The 17,778-nt window shown below is 37.1% G+C and overlaps 1 protein-coding gene across 2 annotated transcripts in view; it reads left to right on the forward strand.

The window, feature by feature from the left end:
* The window catches only part of NSUN7 (NOP2/Sun RNA methyltransferase family member 7), a 38,782-nt gene that overhangs the window by 10,156 nt on the left and 10,848 nt on the right, over positions 1-17,778 (forward strand). For both annotated transcript variants that reach the window (XM_061164654.1, XM_061164655.1), the window contains 5 exons: positions 81-211; positions 6,671-6,823; positions 7,161-7,344; positions 9,441-9,651; positions 14,776-14,919. In XM_061164654.1, coding sequence (XP_061020637.1) covers positions 81-211; positions 6,671-6,823; positions 7,161-7,344; positions 9,441-9,651; positions 14,776-14,919 — 823 coding nt within the window. The remainder of the gene's footprint in view (positions 1-80; positions 212-6,670; positions 6,824-7,160; positions 7,345-9,440; positions 9,652-14,775; positions 14,920-17,778) is intronic.

A 17,778-nucleotide genomic window follows, 5' to 3' on the forward strand; every position in this document is an offset into this window, starting at 1 on the left:
TCTTGAAAAATAATGGAATGGGAAATATGCTGTTAGATATTATTTGTATGCTATTTCTTCTTTGTGTTTCCCCTTGGTAGCCACATCATTTGAACAGTCTTATCATTGTGATGCTATATGATTTCCAAGACAGAAAATTTCAAGCTCGTCTCCTTTCTGATAATGAAGCATCTATAGCAGAAGTTCTAGAAGTGGAGAACCTTCTTAACAGGTAACTGTGAAGGTTAAAAGGATGTTTTATATGAATTTGTGATTAGTATTTCACTGGTGAAATAGTATACAATATAATGTGTGGATAAGGGTTAAAATTTTATAGAGAAAAAATGTATAAGTTCATAAGTTTCTTGAGTTCCTTTAAAAACAGATCTTGAACAAAGTAAATATTCTACTTAAATTTAAGTTGTTTTAAAAGCTTGAATTGTAAGATCCAACTTGTAAGTATTTGGAAAATCATGAAAAATTCTGACAATTCTTAGCACGTGCATAACTTATACTTCATTTGAAACAGCTGTTATTTATTTACTTGGCTTTGTTTACAGCTCTTAAAAAAAACTAACGTATCAAACAAGAAAATTCCAATTAGATAAGAACCCACCACTTTGCCAAATTGAGAAAAGAAGAATCTATAGCTTTTACAACTTAATGTCAGTAGTTAAAAACAAAACTAACATATTTAAAATTTGTTTTCCTTTCACCCTAAACATCAGCAGAAGCCTAGCATGAGGCCAATAATAGCACCTACCTAAAAAGGTGGTTGGGAGAACTAATGAAAGTAATGTGTGTAAAATGCTGAGCCAGAGCCAGACACATAGTGGATGATAGCAGATGGTCATTCATGAAATGCCGCTGTTGTTAGGGCTTCAGGATCCCAGCTCCCCAGCCAGGAGTGGAACCCCTGCCTCCTCCTGTGGAAACTCAGTGTCCTAACTGGACCAGCAGAAAAGTCTCCTGTGCTCTCAAGCCTTAACAGAAAGCACAACATGGCAAACAAGAGCAGGCCTGTAGGGAGATGCTACCTGGTGAAGGGTCTGGAACAGTTCATGTCTCATTTTATATTGTTAGGGAACACGCGAGCAGTTTCATTTTGAAGGTTGAGACCAAAAGAGTCACTGAATGGAGTTATAGTGATAACTTACCTTTATTGAAGAACACTTAATATGTATCAATCACTATTACAAGAAGCTGTTCACATAATAATTCTTCGAAGTGAATATTGTTACCAACCTGTATTTTTACACAGAGGAAAACTGAAGCACAGACATGTTAAAGGAACCTGTCTAATGCCATAGAGCTAGAAAGAGAAGTGCCAGAATTCAAATTCAGGAAGCCTAACTCTAGAGAACTTCCCTGTGGCTCAAACGGTAAAGAATCTGCCTGCAGTGCAGGAGACCCAGGTTCAATCCCTGGGTCAGGAAGATCCCCTGGAGAAGGGAATGGCAATCCACTCCAGTATTCTTGCCTGGAGAATCCCATGGACAGAGGAGCCTGGTGGGCAACAGTCCACAGGGCCCCAAAGAGTCAGACACAACGGAGTGACTAACACTTTCACTTTCACTTCAGAGCTCAAGATTTAACCATTTATATGCTACTGTTCCTTCCACTTAAGCTGGTGAATCTTGGGTAAAGTATGCTAGATGATGACAGATATGACATAGTAATATGTCAGTTGTAGCCGTGAGAAATTTGGGGATGGAGAAAAGCAAAAGCAATTGAATGTAGGTACCTTAGATAAGCAAGGATCTTGCTCCTGTTTACTACATAAGTTCCTGGGCAACCACTTCACCCCCCATACCAGTGCTAGGGAGCCTGCCTTTGAGGATGGGTACCCAGGATGGGTGCAGATACACTGCAGAAAAAGTGATGGGGCAGTGTGCTTTGAGACAAGCTCTGAGTTTCAGCCTTCCTGAACTGCTTTCAGTTTCCATTTGACTTAGGACTAAGGAGATTTTCATGGAAATCTCAACTTAGTCTTAGTGTGCGTAATGAGAGCTGAGGTTAGGCTGAAGCAGCCAGGAAAGCCACAGAGCTCTAACCAAGCAAGAAAGACCAGACTGTGGTTTCAGCAGCAGCAGATTCTTAGCTGAGAATGCTAGCAAGGCAGGTAGGAAATAGGACAAGCAAAGACCATGGCTCACGAGGCCAGAAGAACCAGAAGTTGTCTAAGGTTCCTGATTCCTCAGATTTTTACTTTTCCCTGTCATACATACCGTGCTACGTCCTGCCTGGAGGAGGTTATCTGGTTACATTCCTGTCAGTGCAACAGAAACTACCCGAACCAATCGAGCTTCATATAATACAGATCTTATTCCCACATTAGTTATTTTATATCCAATTCATAGTATGTTATAGGAGAAATGTGTGTATTTAGTGGTTGAATTGAAGAGAATAGTAGTGTAATATACTTGTATAATGATAACACTGAGAAAATCCATGTATAATGAGAAAGATAATGCTGAGAAAATACATGTATAAAGATAACCGAGAAGGTTTTAATCAAGAATCACAGCTTTCAAGTAATAGAAGCTATTTTCAGTTAGCGTGAGCAAAAATGGAAAATGTTCTTAAATAGATCCTGGAATGTCTTATGAAATTCAAAGACTCAGGAAGAGGATGAAATCAGGAACTGGAAAGATGTCAGGATTTTCTTTGTCTCTTTTTTTCTGCTTCTCTCTTAATATCTGCTTCATTCTCCTTTTTTCTCCTGATTTGCCTTCTCTGTTTCTAGCCTACAAGGAAAAAGCCTTACTGCTGTACCCCAGGTCTTAAGCTTACTTGTTACACTTGTATGTTAGTTTCTTCACTTAGATTAATTTATTATCTCTACACCCAATTCTAAATTCTACCCCCTTCCAGGGAATTTGACTCCTCGTGGGTCAAGTGCATTTCCTTGGGCCAGTCCTCCATAGCTAATGGAGTAGAATTCTGAACTCAGAATGTTGGAGGCCAGCCTGTATAGATGATCTAGGTCTTAGGGCTGGGCAGTATTGTCCCCAGGGCAGTAGAATCATTTTAAGCTTGAAGTATACCTTAGTATGTGTCTACCAAGATGATGAAGACTAATTTTAAGAGGTGATAGAAGAAGCAGCAGTTATTTAACAAGAAACTGAATAAGAATCACTTTCTCCTTATAAAAATTGTGTTTGATCTTTGTTGTTTTCTCTACCTGAGGTCCTTGTGTTTTATCCCTCTGTGTACGAACCGGTATCTTTTTCTTCGTTTGTTCATGGCTGTAGGGATAGAGCCCAAGATGAACCTATTATCATTCACTTATTTATTATTTTTGTCTGTGCTGGGTCTTTGTTGCTGCGCGGGCTATTCTTCAGAAGTCCGCGGGCTTCTCATTTTGATGGCTTATCGTGGTGGCTTCTCTTGTGGAGCACAGGCTCTGGGGCGCTCAGGCTTCAGTCGTTGTGGCCCATGGGCGCAGTAATTGCAGTTCTTGAGCTCTAGAGCACAAGCTCAGCAGTTGTGGTGTGTGGGTTTAGTTGCTCTGTGGCATGTGGGATCTTCCCAGATCAGGGGTGAACCCACGTCTCCTGCATTGGCAGGCAGGTTCTTTACTGCTGAGCTACCAGGGAAGCCCTATCTTTTTGATACATGCAAGGGCTTTAAGAACTCATTTCTTGTACGAATGCAACTATCTTTGAAATAGTGTGACCAGATTCAATAAAAGGAGACCACAGCTTCTTCCTTTCTTTCTCTGCATGCATCGTACTAGCTCAAGAATCTGATTCTGCCAGATAATTTGTTGGACTTTGGTGAGGCAAAACTAGAAAATGGACAGTGAAATTAGAAAATGGGCAGTGAAAGACTGGAGAAGCAACAGGAGAGGAAGAACTGAGTAGCCCTTCCTCTGAAATCACCCAAAACTGTCCTGGTACAGTCAAGGCACCACCAGCTTCTTAGATATTACCCTTGATTCTTCTTTCCTGCCCTCCCCGGCGCCCCGACCATACCTGTTACATCGAGGTCTATGACTCCAGTTGGAGGCCGTATGCTGAATGTGGCTACTTGTTTCCGTTTCCACGCCTGCTGTCCAAACCCAGACCATTTATCATCTGTCACTTGGACTACTGTGCTAGCTTCTTCATTCCCTGCCTGTAACTCTTCCTTCTTCACAGTATCTTCCATAGATAAAGTGATCTTTTAAAAACATAGTTATATAGTCATGACAGAGTGTCTTGGATCAAACTTATTCATTCCTCCTATAAATAACTGTGCATGCTAAGTCGCTTCAGTTGTATCCAGCTCTTTGCGACCCTATGGACTGTAGCCTGTCAGGCTCCTCTGTCCATGGCATTTTCCAGGCAAGAATACTGGAGTGGGTTGCCATTTCCTTCTTCAGAGGATCTTCCAGACCCAGGGGTTGAACCCGCATCTCTTATCTCCTGCATTGGCAGGCATGTTCTTTACCACTAGCAGCCACCTGGGAAGCCCCTATAAATAACTAGATGGACAAAATATATGAGGCAAAGATTTTGGACATTAGACAAAAAGCAGCACAGAAATTTAATCCTTGAGAAAATGAAAATAAATGAGGTGAGCCCTAGAATAGTCCTGGCTTTATGCTTACAGGTACTTTCCAGCTGCAATGCAGGAAGGAGGATCTCTAGAGAAAACTGTAGTCTTACTAAATTAACAAAACAGAGATCAGAGTTTTGGTATGATCATTTTTCTTCTTGATTTTATTAATGTGGTAAGGTTATTTACCTTGAATGATTCATGAATGTTAAAACATTTTTAACATTCATGGATTTGGGGGATAAATCACATTTGCTTAGATATCTCTTTTCTTCTATTCCCAATTTTCTCATTCACATAATGCTTTAGAGTTTCTCATATGCCAAAATGCTTCTGAACACTTGTTCATGGGGTTTTATCTCTCATATTCTTTCCACCTCTTCATTGGAAACTCTTAGCCCATTTTACTTACTTAGTGAATATTGTGAAACAGTTCTCAGTATGATGTCTGATTTTTTTTTTCCCCCTTTGGGAAATTCAAGCAGTTCACTGAAGATTATCTTTTGGCATTAAGAAAATAATTTATATTTAAAGAGAGCCACATTTCTTTTGTGTTAGGCATTACTAATGGCACTTCAAAACTTGAGACATTTTGAGAATTCCCTGGTGGTCTAGTGGTTAGGACTCAGTGCTTTTACTGCGGAAGGCCTGAGTTCAGCTCCTGGTTGGGGAACTAAAATCCCACAAACCACGTGGCACAGCAAAAAACAAAGACAAAACCCACCGCCAACAACAGCAAAACACAAAACAAAAAACCCCTTGAGATCATTGGTTCTTTGTATATAAAATTTCTGATAATTTTAAGCTAAAAAGGAATAAAACCCATTTCTTTTAAAAAATAAACTAAGAGAAAATGGTGTACTAGGTAGGATTCCTTTTTGACAACTAGACAGGAGTCCAACTCAAACTAGATTAGGCAAAAGAGAAATTTTAGTATGAAGTATCTCACCCAAGAGTTGCACGGTGAGGCTTGCGGGAAGGACGTGGCTGCTTCTCCCACCTGCGCCCTGTGCCTCGGGCGCCCTTGGGACTCTCTTCCACTCTGGTCTCTGCCTCGTGGTGCGCTTCAGCTTCCTTCTCACATCTCCTCTTTCTCTTTGTAGAGTGGGAAACTCGGCTGCTGTCAACTCAGCACCACAAACCAGAAAGACTGACTTTGCGCTCTGTTACTACACACAAAAATTCACTTGACTGGTTTGGGTCAAGTGCCCACCCTCTGCCGATCCGCTGTGGTCAAGGAGACAGTCAGTGCACAATACCTCCCAGTGATTTAGGCCATAGATTAAAAAAGAATCATTGGGTTTTCATTTTATGCTAACCAGTTCTTGTTTTTCTTTCCTGTTATTTGTAACTATGAGATATGAGATAATCAGAACTGGGAAGGACTTGATACCAGTTCATGAAAGCTCCTTGATCTTGTCAAGACTGCACTCTCGCCGTCTCTGATAACATAGACTGACCTATAGAGAGTGCCCCAGGCACGGTGGTTGGTGACTCACATGGTACCGAGTGAAACTCACTCAGTCGTGTCCAGCTCTTTGCGACCTCATGGACTATACAGTCCATGGAATTTTCCAGGCCAGAATACTGGAGTGGGTAGCCTTTCCCTTCTCCAGGGGATCATCCCAATCCAGGGTTTGAAGCCAGGTCTCCCACACTGCAGGCGGATTCTTTACCTGCTAAGCCACCAGGGAAGCCCCATGATACTAATCCCCACAGTAATAGCAAGGAAAACTGGTCACATTCTACAGATGAGGGAACTGAGGCTGGTGAGAGCATCATACCTGAGGTCACACAGCTAGTAAGTGACAGAGCCCGGATTTAACTTCAGGTTTGTCTGACTCCAAGCCCTTCATCGTTACTACATAAAATCTGTCTTTCAACCAGCAGTTGTTATAAACAATTAAGATATACAACGATAGAGAGGCAGCAAAACCTGAAAAAAAAGAAGCAGAATTATTGGGTTTCCATTTTTAAAAATTTGGGGGGGGATTCCCATTTTCAAATATGGCAAATTTTAACTTTAGACTTCAAAAATTTGAAATATAGAGTATTATAATTCTAAATCTAATTGTTAATTTTTCAAGTGGAAAATTGATAGTCTTGTCTTCAATGCAGTAGTTACCAAGAATGGATTTTCTATCTCTAGTTTTAAGACAAAATTGGCTGCAGCATTGGCAAGATGTCGAATCAAACATGATGCCCTTTCAATTTACCACATTCTTCCAGAAACAGTTAGGAACCAAGAATTAAGGGCCTCCACCTTGCCACTTTATGCTTGGATAAATACTTGTAAAATCAGGTAAGAGTTCTAATCAATTTCTTTACTCAAGTCACTTGCCTTTCAGAATAATATGATAAAAGTATTACCTTTTTAATGGATGAGGGGCTCATCTTGAGGGAGTGAGTGGGAATTATAGTTTCATTCAGGATTTTATCACCAGATTACCAAAAGTAATTTAATAAATGTGTTAACTTTTTTGTCTTTAATTTTTTTTTCCAACTTACTGATGGCTTAAATTATAAGTTCCATTAGGTGCCGTATATGCAATGATACTTATATTTATTGTAGGAACAAGATGCTGATATTAAATACATTTTGATGTATTATATTTGTAATTATAACCCTGTATTTACAGCCCTGAAGAAGTTTATTATACTTTGAAGAAAAATGGCTATAATAAAGTCAAATCTGTATTGCATATTGATAGTAAAGTCTTTGCTGTGGATCAGCATTGCTCTGATGTCTTAATTTTTCCATCTCATCTTAAAAGTGACCTTCTAAATATAGATCTTTTTAAAGATTATAAACTTATATTTCAGGTAAACAAATTTTTACTTTCACTGTGGTTCTCAATATTGTGATTCTCTCAATAATCCTGCTCACTCACAGAATTCCTCTACTTAAAAATAAAACCTAAGAAGTTGATTATATTTTGTATAGGTTGTCAAGGAGGTTTATAAGGCCTAATTTCCACATAGAAGGATAAAATTAATACTGCTACATCAGTGTTCCTGTCGTATTTTGGCATCTTTGCCCCATGTGAAGTGGGCATATTGCACGGAACATATTCTTCTTCCAAGACACCATAGATGGGGGAGCTTGTATTGCATATAGCTGAAAAGCTATATTTTTCTCTCCCAAGGGAGGATTCAAGAGAAGGCATGGTGATTCCCTTTTCTCTCTTCATTTCTGGGGAAGATGCTAGTGCCAGCCTGCATTTGAAAATGCAATGTGTAATATGTTCCCATTATCTCTTTACTAGTCTTACAGCTTTGATTTGTAAGATATGTATAATGGCTATCAATACAGGAAGAGAATGTGAGTTATAATGGTATTTCAGTAGAATGAAAAATAAAAGGTTCAAGAAATTGAGTTAAATTAATTTTTATGTCCTTAGATTCCAGTTCTTGCCTCAGACTCACTTTGATCTTGTAAGGTTTATCCCTTCACGGTACCTGCATTCTTGGGTGGTGTCTCTTGGCCTTATCTTGCGGTGGCACCTTATTGAGCACTGAGATCAGTTGCATAAACTCATCTGCTTAGCCCCCTTTTTAAACTTGTCAACCATCTTACTTTTAATCTCTGTGAGCTAGCCGCCAGTTAGATGACAATGTGATGGGGAAGAAAGAATGGCAGTGGCAGATGAGTACATTTTCATGAAGGTTTAAGAATGGGAGCTAAGGCAGGACATCAGTAATCTATTAATCACATTTGGGGAGTTTGGCATTGCCTTATCACTATCAGTTCAGTTCAATTGCTCAGTTGTGTCTGACTCTTTGTGACCTCATGGACCGCAGCACACCAGGGTTCCCTGTCCATCACCAGCTCCCGGAGCCTACTCAAACTCATGTCCATTGCATTGGTGATGCCGTCCAACCATCTCATCCTCTGTCGTCCCCTTCTCCTCCTGCCTTCAATCTCTCCCAGCATCGGGGTTTTTTCCAGTGAGTCAGTTCTTCACATTAGGTGGCCAAAGTATTGGAGTTTCAGCTTCAGTCCTTCCAATGAATATTCAGGACTGATTTCCTTTAGGACAGACTGGTTGGATCTGCTTGCAGTCGAAGGGACTTTCAAGAGTCTTGTCCAACACCTCAGTTCAAAAGCATCAATTCTTCAGTGCTCAGCTTTCTTTGTAGTCCAACTCTCACATCCATACATGACTACTGGAAAAACCATAGCTTTGACTGGACAGACCTTTGTTGGTAAAGTAATGTCTCTGCTTTTTAATATGCTATCTAGGTTGGTCATAGCTTATCTTCCAGGGAGCAAGCATCTTTTAATTTCATGGCTGCAGTCACCATTTACAGTGATTTTGGAGCCCCCAGAAATAAAGTCTGACACTGTTTCCATTGTTTTCCCATCTATTTGCCTTGAAGTGATGGGACCAGATGCCATGATCTTAGTTTTCTGAATGTTGCGTTTTAAGCCAACTTTTTCATTCTCCTCTTTCACTTTCATCAAGAGGCTCTTTAGTTCTTCACTTTCTGCCATAAGGGTGGTGTCATCTGCATATCTGAGGTTATTGATATTTCACCTAGCAATCTTGATTCCAGCTTGTGCTTCATCCAGCCCAGCATTTCACATGATGTACTCTGCATATAAGTTAAATAAGCAGGGTGACAATATAGAGCCTTGACGTGCTCCTTTCCCAGTTTGGAATCAGTCTGTTGTTCCATCACTATATAACAGTTAAATGATAACAGTCATAATTTAAGCTAAACCAATTTTGTTTGTTAATTTTATAAATATAAACATATAAATTTATAAAGTTTATAAATATACACTGCTAACTTTATATTTTAACATATAGTTAAGGTATTTTAAACTCAAAATGGGCTAGAGAACCTCAAGATTTCTGCCAATACCTTGTTTTACCTAAACCCTTTGAAATTCTAATCACACTCTTATCTTGTAGGACAAATCTCGAAGTCTCGCTGTCCATTCTGTAAAGGCTTTATTAAATATGGATGATGATATCTTAATGGTCAATACAGGTTCTTGGTACACAGTTGCCCATATGTCAGTCTTAACAAATAATAATACTTCAAAAATATTTGTGTGTGGCGTACGATCACAAGCTAAGGATCCTGACCTGAAGAACCTTTTCACAAAAATGGGATGTAAAAGTATGTACAAATACTTATTTCCTTGGTGTTATGTTCTGTAAGACTTAGAAATGTTAAAAATATTTGAATTTGTTATTTTTTTGTAATGCAAAACTCTGTATATGAAATATACTCCTAAAATCCCCACTATATCAGACTATATCCCCACATCAGACTACTGTTGCTTAATATTAGTTAAACAACTGCAGTTTAAATTAATGAATATATTGGCACTTTGGTATATTGCTTAATGTTGAGCTACTACATAATTTGAGGGTCAAACAATAATTAAAGTAAGTGGTAGAAATTGTCATCTCTTAAAACATAAGAACACAATCACAGGAGCACTTAAGGGATAAAGCTAATATCTAGGACCAGATTCTAAGTCCTTAGGCTTCTTATTTTTAAAAAATGTTTCCATTGGATCAAGCTGTGACAAAAGATAACATTTTATTATAGGTTCAGTGGAGCTGGAAACCTAATCTTTTGACAGATTCACAGGGTCAGAGAGACAGTAAGTAGAATTCAGGGCTTAACATGGAGAGGTAGACTGTAAATTCCCAGGATTTCATTGGAGCACAGAAGTACACTCTGAGTAGTGATCAGTCCTTTGATGAACTAAAGCCCAAATTCCAGTCATCTCAGTTCCCAATTGAATTAAGGTGATGTAAGATTGCTAGTCCCAGGCTTCGCTGCGTACCAGAGGCAAAAGTAAATTCTCTTTGGAAGAAAGTAACAATATCCTGAGTCTCATATTATCTCCTAAATTTTTTCAAATACAGTGTCTGGCACTCAAAAAAAAAAAACAAAAACCCAAGATAGAAGAAAGATGTGGGTGAAATAAAAAGAAAAATACTGCAATAGAAGAAAGCCCACAGAAGTTCCAGGTGCTGGAGATACCAGATGTGGAATTATGATTAGTATGCTGAAAAGAATAAATGGCAAGTTGTAGAATTCCAGCAAAGAACTAGAAACTTTTAAAAAGCCAGAACTTTTAAAAACTTTTAGAGCTTTTAAAAAGCCAGAAGAAAAAAAAAAAAAAAAAAGCCAGAAGAAAAATCTAGAACTGAAAATACAATATGTGAAATTAAGAAATAGATAGATTTTAACAGTAAATTAGTACTAAAAGGAGGAATCAGTGAACTGATGAGTCAGAAGAAACTATCCAGTCTGAAACATCAGGAGAGAAAAGGATGAATAATATGGAAGAGATCATAAAATACACATGAGACTCAGTGATCCAGTGATCTCATGTATGCTGTGATTAGGAACCCAGAAAGAGAGGAGAAAAGGAGTTGAGAAGAATCAATATGTGAAATTCAGGTGGCGGGGGCGGTGTTTAAAAATTGATGAAAGTCACAGATTCAAGAAGCCTATGAACTCCAACAAAAATAAATGTGTAAAAAACATGCTAGGCACATCATAGCATAACTGCTGAAAACAAAAGATAGAGAACAATGTTCAAAGCAGTGAGAGAGAGAACACATGTTACCTTTAATGAAATAGGAATAAAAATAGAGTTAGCTACTTCAACAGAAACAGCTGAGGCCAGAGATGGTATCTTCAGTGCAGAAAGAAACTGCCAGCTTAGGTTTATATACTTAGCAGAAATTTCCTTTAACATAAAATACATTCTCAGAAAAGAAAACCTGAGTTTGTCACCAGCAGATACAATAAATGAAATACTAAAGATTATTTTTGAGTAGAAGGAATATTATCTCATACAGAAAGTTACAGGTGCTAGAAGAAAGGAGCAATGGAAAAGGTTAGTACATAGGTAAATCTAAATAGTTGTAGTCTAATATCTTGTGGGATTGTAAACTAATGTCTTGTGGAGGTAAAAATATGGGTCATGTGTAATTAAAACAATGGTATATAATTTAGAGAAGGAAATGAATTAATGTGTTCTCTCATCCTTGCTTTGTCTAAGATATGATAAAGGTATCATATCACTGGGTTGCAAAAGAGTCAGACACAATTTAGTGACTAAAACAACAATGAATGTGTTATAATATCAGAGGCAATCAATCAATAAAGAATGTAAAAATAATAGCTAATGTGGAGATGTGGAGTATGGAATTGGAAACACCGTATTAACATATACAAGGCAAAATAAATAGAAAACAAGTATGTAAATTAAACTTAAAATATGAATATATAAATCAATTAGTAAACATATTAACTCTGCATGACTAATACTTAAATTACAAGACAGCATCAATACTGGATTTTTAAAGATCAACTGTAAAATGCTGTTTGTAAGAGATACCCCTAACATAAAAGGATATTAAAAATTGGACAGAAAAAGATATCCAGTAAACATTCTAATGAAAAGAGATACAGGAAAGCAGTGCTAACTCAAGAAAAATTACTAGAAATACTGTTAGAACATGTTTAATTCATCAGTACTAAAGAAGAGTAATACAGTCTCAAAATATATAAAGCCACATTATCTAGAATCAGCAGATAAAATGCTCTGTATATAGAAAATTCTAAGGAATCAATGAAAAAAATGCAAAGTTAATGTAATCCCTATTAAAAAACCCTAGGTGGTGTTTTTCAGAAATTGACATTCTGTCTTAAAATTCACATGGAAATCGAAGGGACGTGGAATAGCTTTGAAAAGAAACTAAGTTATAGGACTCATACTCCTTGATTTCAAAACTCACTACACAGCGTTAGTAATCGAGACAATGTGGTACTGGCATAAAAGATAAACATGGATCAATGGAATGGAATTGAGAATTCAAATGTAAACCCCTGATTACATTTATGGTCAACTGATTTTCAACAAATGTACCAAAACCATTCAACAAGGAAAGAATAGTCTTTTCAACAAACGGTGCTGGGATAACTGAATATCCACATGTGAAAGAATAAAGTTGGACCCCTACTTCATCTCATACACATAAACTGGGTAAAAAACCTATTTATTAGAGGTAAAACTATAAAACTTTTAGAAGAAAACACACAGGTAAACTTTCAGACCTTCAATTTGGCAGTGGTTGTTTAAACACCAAAAGCACAACAAAAGAAAAGATAAATTGAGCTTCATCTAAATGAGAACTTTCATTCTTCAAAGATGGCCATACCATGTCCTGGCAAGGTATGGAACACTAGGAATGCTCAAGCACTGCTAGTTGGATTATAAATTTGTGCAGTGACTTTGGAAAACTAGCACTGATCACTAAAATTGAAAATATACATGCCTTATGATGCAGCATTTCACTTCCAGTTTTATTACCCCTAGGCATTTTTACCTAGTTAAGTAGAGAGAATAGGAACCCCTGGGTAACCAAGAAGTAGAGGAAGGGAAGTGTCTCGTTCTAGAAGCATTCCGACTGATAAACGATAAAAAGAAGACAGAATTAGAATATGACTATTTTGCAGCACCTTTACTCATACCATAAAGGCAATTTAATGAATGAATATGACACCACTTGTGAATTAGCTTTGTGCCCTCCACCTCCCAAGAAAAAAAAGAACTCGAGCCTAAATTAAGCTCTAAAGATCCAACTACTAATTTACAAGAAGTACAGAAGACAAGAACATGTTAAACTACTCTCTAGGAAACCAATGAACAAAATCCAGCCTCTGGGAAACTAGTAGTACAAGTGACAATGTTACATTAAGAAATAAATGGTAAGAAAAAATGGAAAGGGTACCTGTCAACAAAAAAATTTAAAGTAAGACATTGACTCATTGCAGTGTGTGTACCTATGTAACTCCTGATTTAAACAAACTAAAAAAATTTTGATGTGTGAGACTTGGAAAATTTGAGCCATGATTGGATGCTATTATAATTTAATGACAATAAGGAATTACTTTTTAAAATGTATGGGGTTATATTTTTAAAGGAGTTCTTATCTTTTAGATAAATGGTGAAATATTTCATAGTTCCAAAATAATATGGGGGGGGGGGTGGAAGTGTGTGCAGATATAGATGAAAGAAACATGATTGGGCATGAATGTTTCACTGTTAAAGCAATACAATGAACATTTGAGAATTCACTATATATTATGGGTTTTTTTGACATAATGTTTGAACTTTTGCAATGAAGAGTTAAAAATGGGAAAAAAGAGAAAGGTGCACTTGATTAAAAAAATTTTTTTTTCAAAAGAGACATAATAGAAGATTGATCAGACAAGAGAAAGGGGTAGGGTTTCGCAATTTCAGGAGTGACTCCTCAGCAGATGAGGAGAATGAGAGCCATTGTAGGACCGGAGGGGTTGCCCTAATACAGGGTCACAGACAGTTACAACCTGAGGGAAGGCAGACGGTCCTAAATTACAGGGTCCCCAAGGATCTTCAGACTGCGCCTAAGTAAAAATTATAAAATGCTAATAAAAATATAAATGCTAATAAAATTTTTTCCAGGGAAAATAGAATATAAAAGGGGATAAAAAAAATGGGAAAGGGAAGTAACCGGTACTGAGCATTTATTGTATACTAGGCACAATGCTAAGCCTAACTACTTTATAATCTTCACTACAATTAAATGAGGTGTGGACAATAATATCCCATTTTACAAATAAGGAAATAGAGGCTTGTCACACAGATACAGTAAATAGTGAATTTGGGAGTCAAACTTGGGTATTTCTGCCTCTAAAACCCTGTTCCTTCCACTACACTGGGCATGCCTGCTAAGTCGCTTCACTGTGTCTGACTCTGCGACTCTCTGGACTCTAGCCCACCAGTCTCCTCTGTCCATGGGATTCTCCAGGCAAGAATAGTGGAATGGGTTGTCGGGCCCTCCTCCAGGGGATCTCCCTAACCCAGGGGTGGGTTGTGATTCCTGCAATGCAGGCGGATTCTTCACCATTAAGCCACCAGGGAAGTCCACTACACCATACTGCTTTAGATGGAACCTGAAGTTCAGGATGGAAAAATTTATATTATATTTTATGTAGAAGATATTTAACCTTCAAAACCATTCAAGTGAAGGAGGAAGGACTCTATTGAGAGAATTCATGTGTTAACTTCAGGACTTAGCAGAAAATAATCCTCTTTTCTGGCTGCATTAAGATGGCATTTTGTGTGGTTGAGGATTTAAAAATGAATAGTGATAAATAGATACAACTACATACTGCATTAAGATTTTTTAATTAATATTTTGCATACATTTTCTGTGCTTTTTCTCCCAGATATTGAGATACTTCATGAAACATTTATGAGTCTTGAGTTAAAGGATCATCGATTACAGAAAGTTAAAGTGATTCTGCTGCTACCTCGTTGTTCAGGACTGGGTGTTAGTAATCCAGTAGAATTTATTTTAAATGAGCATGAAGGTACTTGCTTTAATTTTTAATTTCTAAATTATTTAAATTTGTTAATATTTTTTAAATGAAGTTACTTAAAATCATTATTTAAAAATGAAATTATTTAAAATAATTAAAATGATAGATACATCTGATCAATAAATAGCTACTATATATAGCTTATATGTAGAAAGTATTTAACAACCATTATATCGTTTAATCTTTACACCAGTTCTGTGAAATATGGACAAGGGAGATATTCAAAATATTTAGTAAATAGAGAGATGTAGGCAATCAGAACAGATGCTGGCCAGTATACTATTTTGGTATATACCAGAGCTCAAGATACAGGCATTAAAATTTATGAGAATTTTATAAATAAAACTGAGACTGAGAGACATTGATTCTTTTTTATAAGGTTACATAACTCGTTGGTAACAGAGTCAGGATTAAGATTTAGATCTGCCTAACTCTAGAGGCTGTGCCCTAAGATGATTCTAATCAAATTGTAAACAGACTTTCAATGTCAAGACTTCTTTAACCTGCAGTATGTATGTTTTATGATATATCTCAAATATTAATTCTGAGAATATTTTATTTGCTTCTTTAATAAATTAAGAAACATTTTTAGCATTAACATTTATTGAGCAGTTACATATAAGGCACTGAACTGAACACTTTGCTTGGATTATTTCATCAAGAACTCACAAGAACTCAGTGAAATGGTTAACTCTTACTATTTCTCTTTTACAAATATGGATTACAAGCCTCAGAGAGGTTGAAGCCTCTTGGTGTTTTGACTTGTAAGTGTCAGAGCCTGGATTCAAATACTACTGCTCTGACTCTGGCCCTTTGAATCATGCTGTTAATCACAGTATGTTAACTGAAATTGATTCTTACTTTATTCCCTTGTTTATAGTAAAAGGCATAGATAAGGTTAACTGGATATTAAACAGAGAAGACATTCCACTAACATTCAGAATATGTTGAGTAACTGTTATTTCTAGCAAGGAAAGAATTTAAAATGAAGGAAAAGAAACTGAGGGAAAGTAATATTTATGGAGTACAGCTATGCCCCAGTCAGTATTCCAGGAAGTGCTCGTGCGTTATAACTTAATATTCACAATGACTTTGTGAGGATAGTGTTATTTAATTACCTCTGTTTCATAAAAGGGGACAAAAAAACAAAGATGCAGACAAATTTAGAAGTTGCCTGAGGTCATGTAGCTAGATTCAAAGCTGGAATTCAAATTCAGCTTAGTTAGCATATTCCACTATACTACACTATAGAAAGAATTCCACTATACCACACAATTTTTAACTGGGCTTATATTGAACCATGTGGATTTCTGTCTTGCTACAGAAAATTTCTTCCCACGAGAGTTAAACAGAAGAATAACCAGCTCAGAGGGGAGTGTGGTAGACTGAGAAAATTCCTACACTCACTTTGGAAAATGATCAGAGAAGAATTAAATTTTGGGAAAGAAGAGAGGAAGTAATAGCAGCAGCTACAACAAGCACTGCAGTCAAGAGAACTCGAGCTTAGAACTCCTGTGAGACTGGCCTTATCCTGAGCCATCTTGAAGTGGGAATGCAGAACAAAATAAACCGTTGGCAGAAATAATCTAGAATCTAGGGGAGAAAAGACCAAGGGGAACCACAAATGACAAAAGGGGGAAATAAAGTTTCCGAGATGTGGTAATATTTTGAAATCCTTGACGAGGTGACCAGCTAAGCCAAGAAGTGGTCTTTGGCAAGCTTGGAAAAAAGGAGGGTTTTGAAGGAAACTTCTTTGAGGAGGTAATAGCCAGAGCAAATAAGGAGCTGCTGACCTAGTGATTATGGTAAAAATATTAGTCATAAATTTAGTGATCATAAACTTAGATTCATGAGAAATCATGAATTAGTTTGACAAACATTTTAATATTGAAAAACATTACAACCATTTTTAGAATGATTAAAAAATTTCCTGTATTTGAGGAATATATGAAGTTGATCTTTGTTAACCACTTGAAATTATTTTAAAGTGGGGTGAAAAAGGTAAGTTGATATGGTTTTAGAGTATAATAATGTATAAATAGTCCTTTAAAAAGTGATTAAAGACTTAGAAAAATGTGAAGTGTAAAACTAAATTGGAAAGAAATGAAGTTTAATTAACCTTTAGTAGTATTACTGGAATGGGGACCAGCCCAATATATGGTATAAATAATTGCCTCTCATATTCCCAGGGGGCTTCCCCTGGTGGCTCGGTGGTAAAGAACTTGCCCACCAATGCGGGAGACACAGGTTCAATCCCTGGGTCGGGATGATCCCCTAGAGGAGGGCATGGCAACCCACTCCAGTTTTCTTGCCTGGAGAATCGCATGGACAGAGGAGCCTGGCGGTAGCAAAGAGTCGGGCATGACTGAAGTGATTTAGCACATATTCCAGGGAGTTACCGAGAGGCAGAATAAAACAGGGCTTGGAGGTTTGGTCTGATTGCCAGGCTAGAACCTGGCTTTGATCTAGTAGCTGTATGACCTTAGACCAGTTATTTAATGTACGCTTGAACAATTTTCTCAGTGTTAAAAGGGATAATAATGCTTCAAGGGGTTGTTGAATAAAATAATCTATATAGAGTAGTAGTCAATATATCTTAGTTAATAATATCAAGAAATATGTTAAAAATAGTTTTAGAAATTTAAAAGATTACTGTAAGAATTTCTTGATCCTTTGTTTTTTTAATCTATTATGAAGACATACAGTTGCTTCCCTGAAGTTTTTTCTTCCAAGATTTCTTTTAGTAAGCTAATGTTTTTAACTGTATTCTTTTGTATTCTTTCTTACTCAGATCTTACCCATGAGCTTCTGCCTTGGAAAATAAATCTTTTTTCCCTTTATTCATACTCA

Source organism: Dama dama, chromosome 17 (genome assembly GCF_033118175.1).
Source record: "Dama dama isolate Ldn47 chromosome 17, ASM3311817v1, whole genome shotgun sequence".
NCBI classification, from domain to species: Eukaryota; Metazoa; Chordata; class Mammalia; order Artiodactyla; family Cervidae; genus Dama; species Dama dama.